Below are 16,143 nucleotides of genomic sequence, written 5' to 3' on the forward strand. Positions count from 1 at the left end.
GTGTCTCTGCACAGGAGCATTAAATAAATTATAAAATATTAAATTGTGAAATAACTAGATCTACTTTTTAAAATGAAATCAATTGAGGCACACATAATTAATTCTACATTTATTAAATTATTTCTATACATATTATTGTGTAGATTTCTATCCACTTTTAATAAATTAATAACATTTAAATACTTGTTTAGGAAGGTATTCGTCCGTCTTCGGTCTCCATAGTTAAAAGGAATGTAATCAACGACGGTTCAAGCCTCTACATCAGGGGTGGGCTATCCTGGTCCTCGAGGGCCGGTGTCCTGCAACTCTTAGTTGTCTCCCTGGTCCAACACACTTGAATCCAACAGCTGAATCACCTCCTAAGTGCAGTCAAGTTCTCCAGAGTCCTGCTAATGACCTCATTATTTGACTCAGGTGTGTTGAAGTAGAGATACATCTAGAAGTTGCAGGAGACCGGCCCTCGAGGCCTGGAGTTGCCCACCTCTGTACATGCAGCCAGACAAAAAGGACAAAAACTGTAAGAGGCAAGCTGCTTGTTATCCTCTCCCAATTGGTTCCCCGCCAATAATTATCTTAAAAGTAAATCTTCAGATTACATTTCTTTACCCAGCAGTTGCTTTGTCCTGATCCAGTTTTACAAGTGAAACAGTTGAATTGAAGCCCCAGAGGGGCTCAGAAGCTCATCCAGCGGGCCTCCAGCCTTCACAAGCCATCAGCCCGCAGCAATTAGAGCAGCGTGGACATAATGACTCGCTCAGCGGGTCACTTTCTGTGTCCAATGTGCCTCGGTGTGAGGCCTGTCAGGAGAGGCATCCATATCCGAGGCATAGCAACACTTCTGCGACCGCGGCATCACTGATGAGCTCTGCCGCCGCCGCCGCCGCTGAGACGATTGGACTTCTAGGAATTGACCGTAAATGTTACTTTTAGTGTTTTTTTCTTTTTACAAAGTTTGTTAGTAAATGTTACACCTCTAAGTATTTCTGAGTGCCATATCTGAGCCTGTTGCAACAAGCGATGATTCAATTAATCGCATTTTTAGTTAAAATGAGCTCAATTTAATTCATATTTTTTGAAGGGAAATTTTGTTCAGACACGATGATCTATTTAATTTACTGTTTTAGATTATTTATTTCATTTTATTTATTGTTTTTGGTTGTCGTGTTTTATTTAAAATATTTAAAAGTTAGGGGTGCGCCGATCGCTGTTTTTAGGCCCATCACCGATTACTGATCTACAAAAAGCCCGACCTGCCGATTCTGATTTTTTCCAATACCAATTTTTTGTTTTTGTTTGAAATGTCGATAAATATAACAAGAAAGTCACCGAGTTGGCAACAGTGGGGTGAATATTGTTAACTGTAAACGTGCAGGCATGACCTGGTGGGCCGGTCTGGCGGTCAAACCTCTCTTGTGGGAGAGGAAAAGAGGACGGTGGTTGATTTTTAGGTTTCCTGAGGGATAAGATTGGGGGATAAGATCAGCTTCACATGTAATTATCGGTTGGTCACTGATCTCCCAAAATGAAGGAAATCTAAATTGGAAACTTAACACTTCCAATTTAGTGTTAAGCTTATTGGTCTTTGAGAGCTCAAACTTGCATTATTATGTCATTATCATAATATTACTCAAAACAACAGTATTAAGATTGCAGTAATTATTGCAATAATTACAGGGACAGTTTATCATCCAGCAAAATCTGTTATCGTGACAGGCCTTAATATCTGCAGATGAATAGAATACTTTCTTAGAAGTATTTGTCATGAGTTGCGGTGTGAAGTGATGAGGTAGATGCAGTGGACCCAGTTGAAATGAAGAAGTGAAGAAGTGATCAGATTTCTAATTTAGATTGTCAGAGAAACAACAGTCCAAAGTCCAGGCAGCACAGAAATGAGCAGAAGGCTACGGCTTAAAAACTGGTAGCAACTGGTAAACAATCGACATCTGACAGCAGACTTGACACGGCAAGCCGGTAAACAAGACGAGGACCCGACAAAAAACAAGGAACACAGGTGACATTAAATACACAGAGAGACAATCAGGGGAAACGAGGAACAGTTGGACTCAATCAAGGGGTATACAGGACAACACAGACACTCTACAGAACACAGAAACCTAAATAAGAACACAGAAAACCCAAATCACTACAGTATTAACCCTGTTTTTTTTTCCAAGGTACCGGTTCACCGCCCTTTTACTTCACAATGAGAAAAGTGGCCTTACCTGTAAAAAAAAAAAGCCCTGCTCTCCACATCTTACATCTGACAAAGAGAGGACAGGATGAAGCTCTCAAACTCTCCCTGAAAACACAAGGCAGCAATATGAACTTGGAGCCCTTTGAAAGTGTGAGATTGGACAGTTTCAATCACCCCGTTCCCCTCCTTCATCTCTATCTCAGGAGTACTCAGGAACACTGAACCCCCTTCTTGTGCTGCGGCATTGAATGGGGATCAGAGGGCTGAGTGGAGCCCAGGTGGCAGCCATCACGGCTGAGTGTCGCCGACAGCCATCAGGCGGGCGAGCCAGGCTTTCCCCCCTCTGCGTGTTTCCAGCGGGAGAAATGGAACAGACATGGCACTCCAGCTGAAGTGCAGCAAATGTTCGCTCTTTGTTTGTGCTGCAATCTCTAGGAAATGTAATCTCAGACATGTCACATTAACGTTTTTTTGCTTTTTAAAAAAAAAAAATTGTCACAGACAAAAGCACCCCTCTTGTTTCTTAAAGCCGGGGTTTGTAACTTTTAGAAAAATATTTTTAATATTTATTAAAACTGTCAGTATGACAGTGTAGTATCAGGCAAATTATCTGAAAAAAATGTGTTCCTCTACCTTTGCCCAGTGTTAACTACAGAAATGTTCAGCTTGGTCAGAAACAACCAATCAGAGCTAGGAGGAGGGTCTTAGTGGTGTCAATCAGGCCTGTGTGCCTATTCCCGCCAGTTGAGCCTGTTGTGAATGCTAAAGCTAGTTAGCATATACACCAATGACAATTCTCCTGAAACGCAAAGTTGTTTCTCTGCCTTTAGGTCATTGAGCAATGCATACTCGTCATTGGTTGACAGTGCCATCCTCCTGGCTCTGATTGGTTGTTTTTGACGGGGAGCGGAGCGTTTCTGCTGATGGCATTAGTAGCAGTAGGAGATGGTGGAGGAGATTTTCACTGATTATCTGTGACACACCAGACAGTCACCAAATGGTCACAATTTTAACATATATTTTTTTTTAAAGTTACATACTCCAGCTTTAATTAAAGAAGCTTCTAGTAAAGTCCCGTGAGCCACACTTACCAAGCTAAACGATAATGACTAAATCTATTATTTAAACATTTAAAGTGTCTGTTGAAAAATGTTCGCAGACTCACAACCTACGTGAAAGATTTACGTAAAAGGAAACGAATCATGTTTTTTACAAATAAGTGTGGCGTGCACATGTATTCCCAGCTGTCATCACAATGTCATTGTGACGAATATCGCTATTATATTATATTTCTAAATCCTGGAAACAGGAGTTTGGTAGAATATTGAGTACAACGCATTCAAATCCTGATCCCAGTAATATATTATCTGGCCGGTCAGACAGACTTTGTGGTGCCTTCACTTGACGTAAATTTTTTAATGACACATCACACAGAGTGGTTGGAACATTGTATTGACGTCAAATTAAGGAAGGACCAAGAAAAGTGTATGGTAATCATAATCGACAAGGTCACTAAACTATTCAGAAGTTGCATCACTTACAGTACATTTCTTTTTTTTAACTTTTTGGCACTCTACAAATCTGGTCTTTATGGAACAAAGTTGGAAGGAATACTAAAAGAAATCCTATGTGTTAGTTTGGTATAATCCATATAAGAAACACATCATACTCACTGGAAACGCTGCCCTGGTTAGACCCTATACTGAACTTTTTGGTCTACATGCAAAATGCTATCTATGGGTAGAAAACTAACGGGGCACATCACAACGAACCCAGGAAAACGTGACCCGTGGTACTGGATAATCCTGCTGGTGTGATTCTTTCTTTTTTTTTGCAGAGACAGGGAAGTTGGTTAGGGTTTTGATGATGGATGGAGCTGCAAGAAAACTTATTAGAGGCTGCCGAAGGCTTGAGATTGAGACAGAGATCCATCTTTGAGCAGAACGACCACCCTGAGGATACAAGCCAGAGCTGCAGCTTAGAAAGCCCACTTTATGTCCAATCCATCGCATAAAGTTCCCGTTTTGTTCGACGATGTGCATGCTTGTTATGTAGGTACAATTGAAGGGGCCAGAATAACTTTGCAAGTCGCTGTCCTCTCAATCTTTTCGTCTTGGAGTTCGGCCTCGTGTCCTGTAAAAGCCAGCGCCATTATTCTCTCTGCGGTAATGCTTGTATCATTGCGGTGGCTCTGAAAGTTGCCCAGTCCTGAGGAAGTTGTAATAGTTGCTGGGAAGCAGACCCCCATGTGGTGTCATGTTTCACATTAGCAAGTGACGAATCGCTCAAATAAAGGTGGCGGAGGGAGGAGAGGCGACTAAACAAGAGAAATCTAAACAGTTATTAAATGTCACCTAATCAGACCGGCTGTCCTGATCGCTTTTACATGCCACCCAGACAAATAATGCTCCACGATATACTCCTAATTCTCGTTGTTTTGATAAGGTGGTCAGTGAAAGGGAAGCGTTACGTTTTCTCTCTTTTTTTGTCTTTTTGTCCTCCATCGCTGTGTTCTAATGAACAGGACCACACCTGCCTAAAACTCTTAAGTGCGACAGCGCCGTCTTTTGCTCACGTTACCGTCCGGCTTTTCTTTTGTTTTCCTGCATGCCGTAAGCAGCTTAAGTGCGGATCATGACCTGTCGCTCTCTTTGCCAGCTAATGTTGTCATTTAAGGAAGCGTCCAGCCATCCGTGGCTCAGCTCTTGGCGACGGATGGATGTCTGCTCTGCTAATTTCAAGAAGCGGAGGGCTGCCAAGACAGATCAGAAAGCTGCCCCCTTTTGTGCGTGGGCGTGCATGAGCTAAATCCAACAAAGGATGAATACTGAACACTTTCATGATGGGGAAAAAAACCCACATAAAATGCATCGGAGAGTGGTGGAAATGCTGTTTCACAGTAATGCCCATCTGGTATACCTCTATGCTCATTAATGATTGTGTGAAATTGGTCAAAAATACATTTGTTTGTCATTTTTACCTTGGTAGTTTGAATTTACATTGAAGATTTGATGCAGATAAGTTTGGATTTGGATTTTCTTTGCACTCTCCATGCATTCATTTTGTTGGTATGGAAATAAAGATTGAATTAACTGGAACACGAGCATACTACACACACACACACACCTGGGATGAACATAATATGAAGCAGAGACGCACCAGTGGGAGATTTTTGTTGCCGATTTCAGATTACTACATTTGGGAAACGCTTCTATTTAAGAACCGTAAATGACAAACTTTTCATTTTAATTTTCATTGATTACATCAATTTAATTGTCATAAAACATTGAACTGTTCTTAAAATAGTTCCAAAGTTTATACAGTTATCTCTGTCTATATTACTAAAAACTTGGTAATATAGACCAAATTGGACAGAGTTGCAGTTGCCCCCCAGTTGCCTTGGCGGTTATCGAACACGGCTAACCCCAAAGAGCCGTAATTCATAAATACCTTCTAGAAAATGCTTGTAAATGCCTATTTTAATGGCTAAAACCCTCAATATGTCTTAATATGCATTAATACCCGCATCACAGCAAGAAGCTAACAGCTACAGTGTTCCTAATCTTCGGTCATGCGGGGCACAGCCAATCAGTGCCAAAGAAAACAAATAATGAATTGTGCTTCTGCAGTGTTTACTTTGTACGTAAAGTTTCAAGTAGAATTGCGCCTTGAGGGATATTTCAGTCCCTCAAGTTGCATTTTCTTTCGACTATGTTATGTCTAAGAAAAATACCTGGAAATATTCACACCATAAAAACATAATGTAACCAATTAACCAATTATGAAACAGCAGTAGACATTACATTTTGCCAAATGCCACTATTAAGAATAATCACCATCAAATATACATCAAATATATTGATCAGTGTTCCAGTTATTACTAATCAAAGACAATCCTGAACAGGTGGGGTTTTGACCTTTATAGGAACTCAGTGTTTTGACTGTTTTGTCGTTTTCTGGAAGTTTGTTCCAGATAAGAGGAGAATAAAAACTGAATGTCGCTTCTCCGTGTTTGGTGAAAAGCCAAACTCTCCCTCTCTATGCAAACGTAGCAGCCTGCAGGAACCGCTGACATGACTCCAAGGAAAATGCAATATCTTTCTCACCAACACCGAAAATGGCTAAGAGTCTTCCCATAGTGACGACTTCCACACTGAAGAGCATTTTTTGCCAACGTGACATTATCGGTTAGGCGTATTGCATTCACTGATCTGAGAAATAAATAGATATTTAGTTACTGCATGGCCAATTATGTGACATATTAAGCAATTTTAACTGATTTGACAAGATCTCATGTTTATGCTATAGAATCATGTCGAGCATTAAACCAGGTGACACATCAGTGTCACATTTATGTTTATATGCCTTCCAAAATATCAGCCTCTTTGACTTCATGCTTTAATTGTCGGCTCTGTGAACAGAAGGGAAGACATATTGCTCCACTTTTGAAGAAGAGATAAAAATAAATACTCATGTGTCTGAGATAAGAGGCTTGGCTTTTGTTGGGTTGGGGCGGGATTTTTATCGTTTATCTCTTTGTCTGAGTCTAATACAGATAAATGCCTCTGGACAAGTCTCGCATATGTTTGTGTTGACTGAATTAAAGTGAAAAAGTCGCAACAGTCTGTTAAATTGCTGACTGTCGGCGGGAGAAACTTAATCAGGCTCCCTTTGGCATCTGCTAAGTTAGTAGAGAAACTAATCTTCTTTTTTTTGAAGATTAGTATGAGTCAAGGCATCCATATTTATATATATATCTCAGATTTCGTGGTTCTCTCTTAAAGACGTCTTTCAAGTGGAATTCCTATTAGTACGGGCCACTAATTAAATCTGAATTCTTTTAAACGTTTGCGCTCAGCTTAGATGGAAATCGGAAGGGAAAGTTTAAAAGGCATGGCACTTAATCGGCCTTTATGTGATCTGCATTAGCAACCACTCGCTCATCAGACCTCCGTCTCCGCTCAAGCGAGGAGACTGCGTCACCGCCGCGCTTCACCGCGCACCTGCTCGGCGCTGAACGGAACCACGTGCCGGCAGCTTTTGTGCGCCCGCACGCGTCGACTCTCAGTTTTTGGCTGAGCCCACTCTGGAGTTGAAACCTGGAGCAGTAAACGGTGATGTCGGTCCTCCTTTGTCTTCTGTATCTCCGCAAGGGGGCGAGGGGTTCAGAAAAAGACAACAAAAAAAAAAAAACACATTTACAAAACTTGATTGGAATGACTGAAAGGGGGAAAATGCTTTCTTTGCTTAAAGGACAAACAAGCTGGTTGTCTTTTCAGGACACGGAGTGGTTTTGTTCCAGTGGCTAATTACTTAATGTTTTCACCGTTTCTTGTAGCTCCAGCTCAGGTGGGTGTTATGATTCGCCTTGCCTGCTGGTTAAGTTATGATTACGGTTATTTAAAGCCAATTTAAAGCCCAGTTGAGACAGACATGTCAGGCTTTTCCTGAAGCAGAGAACACATGCTTCCTGTGCTTCCTGTTTGCTGTCACAACGCAGTCAAAACTGCCACCTCGCAGAGGAAAAAGTGACACAATGTGTGTGAAGCTTAGTTTCTTTTAAATGTTGTTTTTTTTTTTAGGCTTTATTTTTGTTCCGTTTGACGCTATGTTAGAATATGTTCTCGTCTTAACTTATCTTTGAGTTATTTTGTGTTACGTGTTCATGTTTTCTAATTTACTTTGAAAGGTACAGTGGCAAGTTCTGTATCCTGCCACTTTCTGTTTATGTGCATGTTGTACTGCTGTTGTCCACTGGGGGCAGTGAGAGCGAGTTCTTGTGTGTAGGCAGCACTGTTCTAACCAATGGAAGTGAAGAAGTTGATAACCTGAACGTTAGCAATAAAGCGAACACAGCTATCCAACGAAATAAAGTGTGTTTACTGCAAATATGAGTAGTGAACAAGAAAACGCAACTGTAATTTCCAATAGGTGATGTTGTGATCCGGAGCAAACAAATTCAACTTTATGCAAGGATTAAGAGATTCATGGGATTTACTGTTCAACTATGATCAAAGCATTAAGGAGAACATTTATACATGTTGATCTTCATAAAGCAGAACACAACTACAGGAAAATACCTACTTTCCTATATTAAAGATTCTCTTAAAAGCTTTTAAAATATTCTGTGGGATCTGTATTTGTTACTTTTGGGTAAAAACATTCAATATTCTGCTTTTTTTTTTTTTTTTAACTTGGTGATACAGCAGGCATGAACATCAGCTTCTTGCTATTTCAATCCTAAATCTAAAAGTATGTTAGCATTATACAGGAAGTTAGCCTGTAATTGCTTCACTGTGTATGTCATAGTATATATAGTTTATGCAGATATCATATCAAATCCATCTTGTTGCTTTGAAGACTTTGAAACTGCACAAAAATGAAACGGCATTCATAAAGAAAAGGCCAGGCGGCAGAAATCTCCGTCCACCCCGAGCAAAGACGTAATAAACTGTTGCTGCAATCAAAATCAGCTGATCTCAAGATTGATTAGGAATAATTCGCAGCCTCCTGAGTGTTAAATGAAAGGATGCTGGCATAATTGCGAGCTAATGAGGTTTAAAAGCCCAGATCGGTGTAGCTGTACTGTATGTATCTCTGTGATTTCTCCTCTTCCCTCTTCCTGTCTGTTGGTCTCCGTCTTTGCTCTGTTGCCATGGCATCTCAGCCCACCTCACCTCTCCAATCTGTTTTTGTGTTCCTATTAAAGGCTTCATCACCTGAACCCAAAGCGACAGCAGCAGCAGCACCAAAGGAAGCAGCCGATCCCGAATCACCGGATGAAGTTTTTGGTAAGGATGTTAAAAACACGCCATCGGTAGGAATTTACATGCAGATAAATAAATAAATAAATAATCTGCCTCAATGGCATGATTTGGAGTTTTGTGGCTGATTTTAAATGCACTTTTAGAAGGATAGCTTTGACATGCTTTTATCAATTTGGCTTATTGCGATTTCGATCGAACAGTCACAATTTAAGATCAGGAAACATTACTCAAAATATCGTCTTCCGGGCTTCCTGCCATGAGCAGTCAGTAATTAGATGCAGTAGGAGCAGAGGAAGGTTCATTTGCATGCGTGAAAGAGCAGTTGTTGTCGATAAGGAATTTCTATTTAAAACAAGTTGACATTTTAAACTCGCATCTTACACAATCAATCAGCACAGTTATCATGGCTAGCGTGACTCGAGTCATGGACTCCCCGTCAGTTTCCTTGAGAATATCGGTTCTTAACTTTTCCCCAAAACTTATCAACGTTTTCAAATCCAGCATGTTCCGTAACAGACAAAAGGGGGGGAAACCCAAAATAAACGGTGCTGCCATATATTCAAGCCTGCCTTCCTTTTTAAAGGGCTTGTTAGAATCTGTGAAATATGTTTTTTTAGTAAAAGTTTTGTACAGTGATGTCATACTCCCGTGAGCATGTTGGGAAAAACACGTAACTCCTCGGAGTGGTGGATGGGAAAAGCCCCAAACTATACAACAGTCTCCAACGATTTTAAATGGCTGATGTTAGCGAAAAACACTGGTGTACATCTGATTAGCTTGCTAGCTTGGACGCTTGTTAGCTTGCAAGGATTTATTTACTTTTCATCAAGTTTACATTCATATAACATCTATTACATTTAAGCAAACTGTTGCTATTAACATTTATCATTCAACTGCTGAAGTGTCGCTCTCTTTCACACTCTTTCACTCTCTTTCACACTCTTTCACTCTCTTTCACACTCTTTCATTCTCTCACTCTTCATGAGCCTCCATGTGTTTAGTAGATTTTGCTGGAAAATTCTTTTCTTTTTGACCTCGTTTTACTTATTTTTGCTCCCTCTGAATTTATCCTTAAACACATCACATCACCATATGTCAAGTGTCACGTAAAGAAAGTTGATTGGTTGGTACTCTTGACCGACCTTAATGCAAGCATATGATGCTTTTTCTTTTTTTTTCACTTTTTTGTACTGGTTTTGGTGGTGAAGCTAAAGATGAGTTACTGGGATGTTGTTTAATGTCTTAGAGAGATGACAGAAACTGGGTTGATGCTCCAGTCATTATCGGAGTTGTCACTAATGTCATTAGAATGACATCATTTCCTGATATGCTGCCCTATTTGAATGGGGTAAACTGTCAGGGCCAATCGGGCTTTAAAAAATCGTTTGGCAACTGATTGCTGATGCCGTTGAAAGGGCTGAAGCTTGTTGCTGAGATAGAGAAAACTGAAAATCCAGCTGTAAATTCACCCTGACACAGCATTTTTTTAGCAGTACCTTCACTCACCATCTGTGTTTTTTTGGGGGGGTTTTTTCAACACTTAGGCAGTTGCGACGGTTTCTGTTTCCCCACACTGACTCAGAGACTGCTAATCCGACACTGTGACATTAGTCCACATGGAGTGAAGAGCTACTTTATTTCAGTGAGGAATGAAGCTCAATCAGTTTTGCAAGCTTAGTCTTTCCTGAGATGAGAAAAAAAACAAATATCTGGGTGTCTGGTGAGCAGACTGTAGCCAGTTTAAACAGGTTTCCTGCTCGAGTCACAGAGAGATGATGTATGGTAGTGGGCAGAGGTTAGAAAGGGCCTTTGTAATACTGCAGCTCAGCAGATGAGGGCAGAGTTTGATGAAGCAGGAGGAAGATGTCTGCAGTTTGACTCCTAGTTGATGCATTTTGGAAGCAAAATAGTTTTATGTTTTGCATAAATGTATAAAATTGGGTAAAACTTCCATCCATTTTCTGTTCACCCTTGTCCCTAATGGGGTCGGGAGGGTTGCTGGTGCCTATCTCCAGCTACGTTCCGGGCGAGAGGCGGGGTACACCCTGGACAGGTCGCCAGTCTGTCGCAGGGCAACACAGAGACATACAGGACAAACAACCATTCACACACACACTCACACCGAGGGAGAATTTAGAGAAACCAATTGACCTGACAGTCATGTTTTTGGACTGTGGGAGGAAGCCGGAGTACCCGGAGAGAACCCACGCATGCACAGGGAGAACATGCAAACTCCATGCAGAAAGACCCCGGCCGGGAATCGAACCCAGGATTGGGTAAAACTTACTAGCACAAATTTGTTGAAATCTTTTTATCTGTACTCTTTTTTTTTTTTTTTTTTAGCTAAATCTCATTCTGTAATTCATACAGAAAATAAAATAATTGAAAAAAAAAATTACCTGGCACTTTTTTACCTTTCTCCTAATGATAGCATCAGTGCTTCTGAGGCTTCCTGTTAGAGCTTGTTAACTCTGATGATAGAGTCTGAGTCGAGACTCTGTTTTCAAACACCACCAAGGGTGAAGGAAATGACTTTTTTCCCCAATTTTATTTTATTTTTTTATTTTTAGTTCACATGCACAAGTCGGGAACCGAACAGAATTTATGAAATCGCGACGTTACGTTGTGATTGTATTATCTAACCGAGTTCACCCGAAAGAAGAAAGGAAGCCTTCAAGACATGAATTACCTGCAAAGGTCAAGAGCCTGGGAATTAGAGGATCATTCTTACATCTCACCATCTACCGCCGATGAATATTGTCACGACTTTCCGCTCTGATAAAAAGTCAAGTGTTCATCAAACGCACTTGATTAACCGTTGATCTGTTAGCAGAGGGTTGGTTTTTTTTCCAGTCGCTGCGCTGATTACACAGCGTCAAGAAGGAGAGACATCAGCAACAGAGCGCCTGATGGTGTGTGAGAAACACTTAAAACTATAGCTGACAGCTCGTGAACTTCCTGGTGACTCCACTGACCTCGCTCGAGGAAAATGGTAATGACAGCAAATCACGAGCGGTACGTTTTTGTTCCAACGCGACAGAATTAGAGACTTTACACTAATTTTTCTCTCGACTACTGAGATTTAGGGCCCTAGATCTTCTACAGGTCAAGCAACTACAAATACAATAACAGATTATTTACACTGTTAAAGTCATTAATTGCGTTCCCAATGGAGCCCTTTGAGATTAATAACCAATATGCAGCGGCAATTAATCTGGCTAATTGGATTGTGTTTGTGTTTGAGAACTTTGCGCGCTAAAACACAGCAGCATCGGAATAAGCGAACATGGCTCTGTGCAAATGAATGAGTCGTCGCCACGCTGTCTTGTTGTGTTCAGTCATTATTAGCAGAGAGGTTCTACAATGCAGTGATTCTGTCTGATTGATCCGCTCTGTCCCGTAATTAATTGCCCCCGTGTGCCCCTCTGTGGTGAACGGTGGGGTTTGATCGGCGAGGAACAGACTCAAACAGACGCGGGTGATCGTTCAAAACGAAGTCATTAGGCGTACAAAGCATCGTTCGGGTGAAGGCATGAAATAACGTCGCTCCTGGTTACATCGGTGTGAACGTAAACAAAAAGTTCTGATTTTATTTTATCCAGGTTTCTTGTTTGGTCTTTGTTTTGGGGTCTTTTTTGTTGTTTTTTTCACAGTTGTGCTTCTAGCAGCTCGGGATAAAAACCTGAACGAAGTTGGATGGAGTTTTAGCAGATGCTATCTTTAAAGTTGGCAAACAAATGCGACCCGATTGAAGCTCCTAAACATTCGGCTTTTAAAAAGTTCAAAGTGACTTTTACCAAGCTTTACCTACTCCTTAAAGGCCAACTTGTTTGTTATTTTAACGGATTTTTCTGAGCTGGAGTCGAAAAGCAGCTTGTCATTGGCAGATGTGTCTGGTAGATTTTTTGTACCTCTCTTGAGTGGTAATCAATATATCAGGAGCAGAGGTGATGTCACACTGTGTGAGAGATCACTCTGGTAAGCAGGGTTTATGCATTTAAAATGACAATATGATTTAGAGTGCGCTTTAAACTGTCCTACCGTGTTTTCTCACTGATTAGCATGATTAGCTCAGTTAGCTTTACTAGCTGCAATCTTCAGTCATTTTTTGTTCCATCCATTCAAAAACCAACTTTTTTTGTTAGTATTACAGATTTGGTGTCACGTATAAATAGTTGACTGGTTGGATGCACTCTTGACTGACCTTAATCGGCGTTTATGCTAACTGTTCGACAGAGCCAGCACCAGTCAATGCTGAGAGCAAAGTGAAACCGAAGTCAAATTCCTTGAGCCACAACGTTAGCCTCATTGCGATTTTTTTGTTTGTTCTTACATCTCGTTTATTAGGATCCGTTAATAGTTTTATTTCATTATGTCGACTCGATTCACAGGGAGCTATTACCACCAGTCCGGCAGTAATGGCTCCCTGTTTGAGTTCTTTACAGCCACTGGGACAGCTGCTGTTATCGGAGTGTCTTGTCATCAGAAGGAATCGTAACTCATATCAGCAAATCCAGCATTTCTGGATGTCTTCATGGCACACTTCCTGTTTGCTGTGCTCTTTCAGCGAGGGGCAAACACCTCCTTCTGCTGGGCGACTGTTAAAAGCCTATTATGAATCCATTACCTGGCGCGGGCCGTAACAGGCCCAGCGCCACAAACCCAGACCTCTGCCTTTCTCGTCCTGGCTCGGTCTGCTCTGCCATCATCGCTGGCCATAGTGGGTAGAGACCGATCACAGATGGAGAAACGAACCTCAGATGGACAGAAAACAGTGGAGCAGACTTTGGTTTGGTTGTCTCGCCAAGTGTTGCATTGCCACAAAGATCATTTTACGTTTAGATCACATTTCCTGGGCATATCTCTGTGGAGGATGGTGTGAAGTGTTGGCAGGCATGGACATATGCAGCCTGTTCGTGTCCATGACTGAGTCATACTGATATAAAGTGTAAGCAAGAAAATAGCTTATTTTAAGATTTTCACAATACCACCAATAGTGCTAACCTGGTTGCAGTATTTCTTTTCTAACATAACACTACTGAGAGATTTCTGTTTTTTTGTAGAGCTGCACAATATACTGTATATCCAATGCAATATCAGTGTGTATAATATCTTTATTGGAAAAGACTATTTGGAGTACAATAACATTTGGCTGGTTTATTTTAGGTAGAATGAAGTTGTACTGTTCATGTTTTTGCAGTATTTAGCTAGTTGGACAGAGTCTCACCACACCACACCATGCTCTAACCGGACACAAATGGCAATACCAAAAATGCTAAAGGAGGATCGAGTGGGAAGCACAGGTCAGAATAAAAGGGAAAAAGGGAAACAGGCATGTGTTCCACCTGATATTGTTATTGCGCCATTTACAAATTTTATTGGCACACAAGATTTTCTAATATTGCGCAGGCGCACTTCATCCTCGGATTGGATTAGAATTGAAGAGTGGAGCCAAGTACGTTTTTATACATTTTGTTGACTTTAAACTGAACATGTTCTTGTACACAAAGCAAAATGTTCTTGTACACAAAGCACTGAAGAACCTTAGACAGGCATGTGATACTGACTTTGGCCTAAATCTGAAAGATGAACTGATATAATTTGTTGTAGAGTCTATATGTTTAATCTTAACTCTTTAAAGGTCATTGACAATTTCTTTTTAGTTGGTCCTTTTCAACTTGCAGCTGTCAGCTACTAAGTAGACCGTTTCCGTTTCTTTTTTTTTAACCTGCTTTCATACCCCTTGAAACTTCTCACAACATTCGTCACGTCAACGGTCGATGCATTTCACTAGAATTGTACGTGCTTGACCAGCAAAACTATTGCGTAATTGTACTGTGAAGGCCTTTCCAGCTTCTGACACATTTTCTTCCAGAATTTCTGCATCTACAGCTCCATCAAATCTTGAAAACTTCCTTGTCCCTGCTGAAGAAACGTATTCCCACCGCATGATGTTTCACCGTAACGGCCAGGTGTTGCAGAATGATGTGCAGTATTAGTTTTCTGTTTCACATGCAGGCAGAACTGTTTGTTTCATCCGACAGAGGGCTTCCAACATTCAGTTTGTGTTTGTCAAACATGACTTTCTGTTTGTTCTACAAAGACTTTTTCTTTTGCTGTTTTAGCCCCATTGGTGCACTAGCAAACGGTTTCTTGTCCCAGACTTCTCACTCGTGTATCTCTGCTTGGCTGCTTTTAATAGCGCTCTCTTTTCCTACCCTGTCAAGCCCTTTGCTTGATTGGTCTGCAGTGTGTCATACTCCATTTTACTTGGTGGATAAAACTCTGTTAGATATTTATTTGTTAAGAAAAGGTTGAAAACTGTGCATTTTTTTCCCTACTACATTGTATTTGTCTGTCCAATCCAATAAAGTACATTCACAATTGTGTTTATGACATAAAAAATGTGTCTAAGATTGAAAGGGTTGCTATAAATCCTGAACGCTTGTAAGGATTTTGAGAACTCCAAACCTTTTAAAAATCACATTTTCTCTGCCACTTACAAGATTTGTAATCGGTACGGAGCCTTCAGCTGTTGAGTATTATGTGTAACATGATTGCTTTTTTTTCCCCTGAAGCCTTTATCTTTAAGAGTAGTTACTTTGCAGTTAATTTCGTTTTTATCTTCAGTCTCTTTTAATACCCCTGAGTACAGAAGGTGTGTGGGGGGGAAATCGGCAATAGCTCTAATCCAAAAGGAAACACGAATATAAACATGTTCACCAAGAAAAGATGGATGTTCAAGAAGTTTCACTGTTCTCATCTCCGAGGCCTGAACACGGTTTCTAAAACCCGGTTTCTTGCTTCAAACCACCGTTGTTTTTTTCTCAAATTGCACATGTTTTAAACCCATTACTGGATTGGCTTCATTTTACCTGCCGTCCATTTAAAGTTGCTCTCTCAAACAAATTGTTAAAAAAAAAATCTATTGAGTGGAAGACTGAGTCTGTGTTTTTCTTTGAACCACGCTAAACTAAAGATTGGATATTCAAAATGCACATCTTTGTGATGTTTTCAAAATCAGGAGGAAATGATGCTGCGACACAGCGCCGATATTTCAGGATGAATCTTCTGTGCTGATATGGATTTTAGACTGTGAAAAGTTAAAGCATCAAATTGCTTTTTTTATGTAGTAAAGATGACTTGACAATGTAGAGATGGATTTATTGTATTGTAAGTCGA

The 16,143-nt window shown here is 40.6% G+C and overlaps 1 protein-coding gene across 2 annotated transcripts in view; it reads left to right on the forward strand.

The window, feature by feature from the left end:
- The window catches only part of LOC114144876 (myelin basic protein), a 73,240-nt gene that overhangs the window by 37,728 nt on the left and 19,369 nt on the right, over positions 1-16,143 (forward strand). For both annotated transcript variants that reach the window (XM_028018101.1, XM_028018102.1), the window contains exon 3: positions 8,904-8,985. In XM_028018101.1, the coding sequence (XP_027873902.1) occupies positions 8,904-8,985 (82 nt within the window). The remainder of the gene's footprint in view (positions 1-8,903; positions 8,986-16,143) is intronic.

Source organism: Xiphophorus couchianus, chromosome 5 (assembly GCF_001444195.1).
Source record: "Xiphophorus couchianus chromosome 5, X_couchianus-1.0, whole genome shotgun sequence".
Taxonomy (NCBI): Eukaryota; Metazoa; Chordata; class Actinopteri; order Cyprinodontiformes; family Poeciliidae; genus Xiphophorus; species Xiphophorus couchianus.